General features: G+C 44.4%; 1 protein-coding gene across 1 annotated transcript; it reads right to left on the reverse strand.

Annotated features, from left to right (window-relative positions):
* Positions 1-1,340: 1,340 nt before the first annotated feature.
* Positions 1,341-7,841, reverse strand: LOC143496648 (MOB kinase activator 2). The gene is made up of 5 exons (XM_076992834.1): positions 7,389-7,841; positions 4,643-4,791; positions 4,318-4,414; positions 3,990-4,114; positions 1,341-2,259 (listed from the first exon to the last, which is right to left on the reverse strand). Exons 1-5 carry the CDS (start codon positions 7,472-7,474, stop codon positions 2,027-2,029), a joined length of 690 nt encoding a protein of 229 aa, XP_076848949.1. The 5' UTR covers positions 7,475-7,841; the 3' UTR covers positions 1,341-2,026.
* Between the last annotated feature and the right edge of the window lie 336 nt (positions 7,842-8,177).

An 8,177-nucleotide genomic window follows, 5' to 3' on the forward strand; every position in this document is an offset into this window, starting at 1 on the left:
CTGTGTTGTGTCTGTTAGGATGTGGAGATCACGCTGCTGTGATAATGGGGCCCTGCTAACTGCTAACTCAATTTTCTGCTTGTATGAGTAAGGAATCGACTAGCCTGGACTGTGTGTAAGTGTGTTTTCAAAGAAGACAGATAGTCTTGACCTTGATCTTTTGTGCTAGGTGTGTGTCTGTTTGTCTGGGATTAATGGCCAAGCACTTCATAAGATGATAGGAGATTGTCAGCCATAAGAGTTTAATAAGACTGAACAGGAAATGTCAGCCTTGTGTAAGTGGGACATGGCTTATGCTGTGTGTTTGTGTGTTACAAATATACAAATACTATATAAGACAATAAAGTACAATACAATAAAAAAAATCAATACACATATAATATTCACATACATTAAGCAAAAGCAACCAAAAAAAAATCAGCTTTAAATGTAAAAAGTGTATATATGAGGTCTTGTCCCCCTTTGATTTTATATTGTTTGGGGGACAGCTAATCCCTCATGTGAAGACCATTGAATTCTCACCTTATGAAGAGGACATAAGAGTTCAGTAATTCATGCAGGCCACAAGAGGAGAGAGTTCAGTACTGTTGTAATGTTACTGGTGTAATGTACCAGTAGAGAGAGTTCAGTACTGGTATAATCTACCAGTGTAGTGAGGCCAGTACTGGTGTAATGTGAACCCTGCACTTTGTCCTAGTCAGGACATTTCCCTGGGCTAGTATAGCTTCTAATGAACCACGGCCTTTACAGACTATGCTCCATAGAGAAAGTGAACTTTGCTCTCCCTCTCCATTTCCCTCTCTCCCTCTAGCCCTTTCTCCCTCCTTCTCCATCTTTCTTTCTCTCTCTCTCCCTCTCGCTTTCCTTCTTTTCCTCTCCCCTCTCTCTCTTTCCCTCTCTTCTTCCTCTCTTTTGCTCCCACTTCCTTTGCTTACTTCCTCTTTTCTGTCTGCTTGTCATTTTTCAGCCTTTGTTTCTTGTCATGTTCATATTTCTTGCTTTATTACTTTCATCTTTTAGTTAAGAATTGTTAATTATTCAGACGTGAATATTCACAAGTTTACATGGTGAAATTAGTTTGATTGTAATGTTTAAACACAGATTTGTTTCAATTGACTGTGCCGCAGTTCAATGAGAAAGTTTACTGAGTAAATGCAGCACTATGCTGTCCTCTGCTGGTTAATCGAAAGGATGCACAATCAAATCTGATCACATCTTACAAAATAATTCCTCATTATAAATGTCCATTAATAATACCTAAGTAATAATTGGATTGTTTCATATTACAGATTTGACATATCCAAGAGATTATATCAAAGAATTTAAAATGGACCTTGAGAAACTTTTTAAAGTCTTTATTCATGTAACAGCATTTAAGTGTCTACATGTGTGGTGCTGTTTGTGGTGTGCACATGTGTGTCTATGAATGAAATATATATACATAATAGGAAACAGGACACATTCAGCAGAATTTGCATAACATCAGCATATGTTATAACACGTAAATGCTAAGAGAAAAAAACGAGGTCACAAACATAAAAGGTTTCATATATGATTAGGGGCAAATGTGCTCTGAGTTTGTGTGTTTGTGTGTAAATAGACATTATTGCTTTTTTAACCAGTCCAACCAGATGTCTGATGCAAACAGTCTATTTGGAAAGGAATGAGTGCTGTGTGTACACTTCAAATGTGACCTTCTTCATGTCTACAAAATGGCCCAGAGCGAAGAAAGGAATCTGATCTGCTCTGCACACACACACATACTTCTGCTGCCCCTCACATCCGCTGAAGTGTGAGTGTGAGCCAAGACCAGTCATAAACGTTCACAGTCGTTAGAAGTGATGTCCACCAGGTGTGTGAGTTGATGCCCAGCAGTAGGCTGTGTAGGCACACTGAACTTTCTAGCTAATGGCGAAGTTTGAATCCACAGTGAATACTGAACTTCAATTCAGTCAAAAGTACAGAGAGCAAACCGACATGTCTCTGGCTCCAACACGTGGGGTATTATGGAGCATGGCTTTGTGTGTTACTGTGTCAGAATTGTGATCAGATCCTCGAGTGGGGCTGTCTCCAAGGGCTCCAGAAGTCTGAATGCCTGACTAAATGTGATGAAGTGTGTAAACAAGGTGTTGAGGTGAGGGTGTATCTCCATGGCGATGGCATCTTGGTAGTGTGCGCTGTACAGGTGGGCGAGAGTTCGGAACAACAGCACGAAGACTTTCTGAACCAGGAATATGAATCCATTTGGGAAATGTGCATCTGTGCACACACACACACACACACACACACACACACACACACACACACACACACACACACACACACACACACACAGCACAGATTTGACTCAGCCTCTTTCAATCACTCTTTAAATATTCCTATCCTTCGGTGTGTATGAGTTAGTACTATAGATGCTCCAGAATATCTGATGTTGAGAGTCACTCAAACCCAGGCCACTCACACACAGTATTATGTACCATCCACCCCTCCTCCGGGCAGCTTATACCCCATCCACCCCTCCTCCAGGCAACTTATCTTACCCCATCCACCCCTCCTCCGGGCAGCTTATACCCCATCCACCCCTCCTCCGGGCAGCTTATACCCCATCCACCCCTCCTCCAGGCAACTTATCTTACCCCATCCACCCCTCCTCTGGGCAGCTTATACCCCATCCACCCCTCCTCCAGGCAACTTATCTTACCCCATCCACCCCTCCTCCAGGCAACTTGTCTTACCCCATCCATCCTTCCTCCAGGCAACTTATCTTACCCCATCCACCCCTTCTCCGGGCAGCTTATACCCCATCCACCCCTCCTCCAGGCAACTTATCTTACCCCATCCACCCCTCCTCCGGGCAACTTATCTTACCCCATCCACCCCTCCTCCAGGCAACTTATCTTACCCCATCCACCCCTCCTCCAGGCAACTTATCTTACCCCATCCACCCCTCCTCCGGGCAGCTTATACCCCATCCACCCCTCCTCCAGGCAACTTGTCTTACCCCATCCACCCCTCCTCAAGGCAACTTATCTTACCCCATCCACCCCTCCTCCAGGCAACTTGTCTTACCCCATCCACCCCTCCTCAAGGCAACTTATCTTACCCCATCCACCCCTCCTCAAGGCAACTTATCTTACCCCATCCACCCCTCCTCTGGGCAGCTTATACCCCATCCACCCCTCCTCCAGGCAACTTATCTTACCCCATCCACCCCTCCTCCAGGCAACTTGTCTTACCCCATCCACCCCTCCTCCAGGCAACTTATCTTACCCCATCCACCCCTCCTCAAGGCAACTTATCTTACCCCATCCACCCCTCCTCCAGGCAACTTGTCTTACCCCATCCACCCCTCCTCAAGGCAACTTATCTTACCCCATCCACCCCTCCTCAAGGCAACTTATCTTACCCCATCCACCCCTCCTCTGGGCAGCTTATACCCCATCCACCCCTCCTCCAGGCAACTTATCTTACCCCATCCACCCCTCCTCCAGGCAACTTGTCTTACCCCATCCACCCCTCCTCCAGGCAACTTATCTTACCCCATCCACCCCTCCTCCAGGCAACTTATCTTACCCCATCCACCCCTCCTCCGGGCAGCTTATACCCCATCCACCCCTCCTCCAGGCAACTTATCTTACCCCATCCACCCCTCCTCCGGGCAGCTTATACCCCATCCACCCCTCCTCCAGGCAACTTATCTTACCCCATCCACCCCTCCTCTGGGCAGCTTACCCCTCCTTTTTCCTCACTTGCTCACATACATAATGATAAATTCACTAATTCTAATTGACTAAATTCTAACTGGCATACACAACATCATGAGTTTGAAACTATAATTTTTTTAAATTACAGTTCAAGTTTACCAGTAAACAGAATCATTTTAGACATTTCTGAGAATCCCAGGTGCTGTATTTAAATAAATATACATCTTATATTATAAGATTGTTCCTGCATGGTCATTTCAAACATGACAGCAGCACTTGTTCTACCTGTCCTGATGGGGAAGACGTTGTCGTCTGTGATGAGGTCCTGGATGTAGGACATGGCGTAGTCGGCGTACAGCGGTGCTGAGCACTTCAGCTTCTTACCCTGTTCATCTGTCCACTCGTACACCCTGCACAGCACAGCACAGCACACAGACCTTAGGCAATGCATGACGTGCACGTGCACACAGGCCTTAGGCAAGCTGGGTCCAGTTCTGATTAAATGGCACTAAAATTCTATCATTTCTATACCAATATTCTAATTTCTATACTAATTCTATACCATGAGCTATATTCATGTTTTGTGATGTGTGTGCGCATTCGTACTCCTCACTTGTTTCCTGGGCCTCTGGCTGTCGGGCAGGTTGTTGAGGTGCAGAATTCTGAAAGGGCACTAGACAACAGGGTGATGTTCTGAAAGAACGAGATGGCTGAAAAGGGAGAGAGATAGAGATGATTAAAACACACACACAACACACACACACACACACACACACACACACACACACACACACACACACACACACACACACACTCTCCAAACAAACACCAGTGCTCCATTTCACTGTCCACAGCGGAGCCAAAAACAGTGTTCCTCACCCACTGGTCTTATATGTGCAGCGCTGCTGTAGTGTTGTGGAGTGTGTGTGCCTACTCACTGTTAAATGCCATCCACTCATGGCGGTCCACGTCGTGTGGCAGAGCGGAGAGGGCGAGCAGGTCGATGCCAGGCAGTTGCTCCTTCAGGAAGCTCTCCAGCTCGTAGGGCTTCTCCTCCACACACACACTCGTTTTGACATTGTTTCTCCTGTGATATGTGCACATGCGCAAAGTCATTAATCCCCATGATCTGCCAACGGCATGTGCATTACGAGAGGCGAACGTGCTTGTGTTCTCAGCGGGTGTGTCTGTGCATCTCATGCCCTTTGAAACGCGTTCTGAGCAGTGTTTGCTGTCGGGACGTTAGTTCTGTGTGGCCAGCTGTGTCTGGGTGGTGGAGGAGGCTACTGTAAGCACCTTTCTGCACATGTCAGAGTTACATGAGGCAGCTTGATGCATACACCCAGGTACCAAGATATGGTTTTTAATCTTTCGATTGGCATCTTCCTATAAAATCTCATCGGATAGCAACACTATTACTGTATTGTGTGCTTTAAGAAACCCTTCGTTTTATGTTCAAATGTTCAGATGGTTCGTAGACATCTTAAAGTCCAAGGTCATAGCTTGTGTCTACAGTGAGGGCAGATTCATCTCCATTGTGTGTTGCGGTGCTGTAGACAGTCTGCTGAAAGCCTGTGTGAACAGGTGACAAGACTCAGTTTATCCTGGAAAGAGAGGAGCCCTTCAATGCAAACAAGCCCAATTTTACAGCATGCAAACCAGCAGCGTCCCAAGCCTGTAGCTGTGTTTACGCACACAGGGAAAGTCCTGATAACATCGGCTCTGACCTTGGTGCGAAACCTCGAAATGACCGATCATTCACGAGAATGAGTGACATGTGTGAATGTGGGTCTGTGTGGATGGCCTTGTCCTCACAGCGTAGGTCACCCTGAGTGTGTGTGTCTGTGTGTGTGGGTAGAGTGGCAGACATGTTTCAGCTGCATGCCATTTCCCTATTCCTTATATGGGCAAGCAGGTACAGAGAGAAAGGCCGTGCTACATTTCAGATAACAGGTTGGCTTCCTGGATGTGTGGCTATAAGGCTGATGTGTGTGAGGTGGGTGTTGCAAAAGACTAGACATCGATCACTTTCTTGTCAGACAATTATATTTTCATGTGATTCTTATTCAGTAATTATTATATTATTTGTGTTGTCGTTTTCTGTAAGCTGCACACGAAAGAGTCATTGTAATGCAGGCTGACTCAGAGTAGCAGCTGCCCAAAAATGAATCAGATAAAAATGTTTGAATATTTTGGACATGGAAACACAGGATGGTGTCACTTCTATCGCAACCATCTTTCATCTGAGATAACCAGCAGTACACATACACCAAATAACTCCTTAGAGTCTTAGTATGCGTGTATATATAGACAGAGAGAGAGAGAGAGAGAGAAATAAAAATTGTAGTAAAGCATACAAAGTTTCCAGAGAAACAGGACGTTTCAGACAGAGATCCTTCATCAGCTGTGCAAGCAAAGTGCTTCTCAATGAAATGAATGAATTATTAATACATAAAAATGTTTTATATATTATATATTATTTTTTTATTTTATTATTTTTTTAAATAATTATATTTTATTAATTTATTATTTTATTAATAATCTGCTGTGTAAAAAATGTATTATTGCACACAAATGATTCAGAACGTATCTAGGAATGAGGTGAACTGCTAAACACAATGTTCCTCCTGGACTGAACAGAACATTTCTATGCAAATATCAAAACTCTGATGCACTGGATTTGCCTTTGAGTTCACACTGTGGTTGCCAGGGCTCCCCACCCAAGGTCCACCTCCACAATGGAAGTTGATCAACATGGCGGTTAACGCGGCGTTCACACTAGTGTCATGTCCAGTGATGGAAGCACTACATTTTGGATGCTCCAAGATCAAAACACTTTTCCCTCTTCAAGTTCCACACCCTAAAAATAGTCACTGATGCTTTTATAATGGTGTGCTGCTTTTAAGAGGCATTGAGAAAGATTTACAGATTCACAGTTTTTTCCTAATAACACAAATGTAGGTTGATGACAATGCAGCACCATGATGCAGTACATAAACCCATATAAGGGATAAACAAGTGGCCCTAGTGTGAAACTCTAAAAGACCTGAACTAGATGCAAGCTGATACTGAGAGAGCACTGGTCTGTGGACTGAGCCCACACACTCCGTATGCACTGGTCTGTGGACTGAGCCCACACACTCCGTATGCACTGGTCTGTGGACTGAGCCCACACACTCCGTATGCACTGGTCTGTGGACTCCACACACTCTGGTCTATCAGCTTCTCATACCACAGATGTTTTTTTTTTGGTATGTTTTTGATTAATTGCACCAAACTACTTTATTTCAAATGTCCATTCCATAGTTTTCTTGTTCTCATCTGTTTGCTTGTTCTCTAAGCCTCCTGTCATGCATACAAAATGTAAATACAGAGATGTTTATATGTAAACAGGTGTTGCTTACATTAGCATATGAAGTGATTTTTTTCCTTTAAAATGTGCACATGTACACACACCTGTTAAAAAAACACACACCTGTTTTTACTGATCTAACTTACTCATTCGCAGTGTATAGATTTGCCAACAAGACCATGTTAAACGTGTCCACTTCCCTTCCACCACACAGCATTTTTTCATTAAAGGTATGTTGCTTTTCTCCCTAGTAGATGTCTGGCATGTGCATTCTTTCACACTATCCACACCGTCTATCTGCCGCCAACGATTACAGGAGAGTTCATACTTACAGTGTAAGAATGCTGATGTCACTGTTTGCAGTCAGAGTGTTGGACGCCTCCTCTGCAGAACCACTATAACTCTGACATCCCCCCATATCCAGTTGACCTTATCCATGAAAGGACCTCTCCCTCTCAAACACACCAGCACATAAACTTAAGTCATTCAAGCTCAAACTCTACTGCAGACTATGCTACGAGTGCCTGGCATACACACAGAACCATGTTTCTAGAGATCCACACGCTCAGGTTTAGTTTCACATGAAGTCCAGTCCAAACCAGCCCTAACGCCCTGACTCTCGCCTGCGCTGCCTGGACTGCATTGCTGCTGATCTATTTCAGCTCACAGCTTTTTCCCCGAGACCTCAGGCTGTCTCTTCTCCCTCTCCCTTTCACAAAGCAGACGGACAGGTTCCACCAGCACTGAATAAACACAGAGACGCAGGCGGACGCCCACCCCCAAACAGCACGTGCCTCTTCTGACGACTCTCCCAGCTGACACGTGGTATTCTCTCAAGAGGCGTTAACGTCTTCTCAGTATTGAGAACTGTAGCCGTGTAAAGTTCAGGTTATATTTTTAGGGTTTTTTTAAAACATCTATTTTGAATAGTTTAGAAACAAATGAAGCTCAATCGTATACAAGAGGACTTAAAATAATTATTGTATCAGCAACACTAAAACATGTTTCACTAGGCCTAATCTTCCTTCTGTTGTGTACTGTAGAAACCTTCCAAATGATGTAGTTCAGTGCTGGTGCTCATATTGTCTGTGACCTTAAATCAGCTGTTGATAAAGAAGGCA

The sequence above is a fragment of the Brachyhypopomus gauderio genome, chromosome 2 (assembly GCF_052324685.1).
Source record: "Brachyhypopomus gauderio isolate BG-103 chromosome 2, BGAUD_0.2, whole genome shotgun sequence".
In the NCBI taxonomy this organism is placed as follows: domain Eukaryota; kingdom Metazoa; phylum Chordata; class Actinopteri; order Gymnotiformes; family Hypopomidae; genus Brachyhypopomus; species Brachyhypopomus gauderio.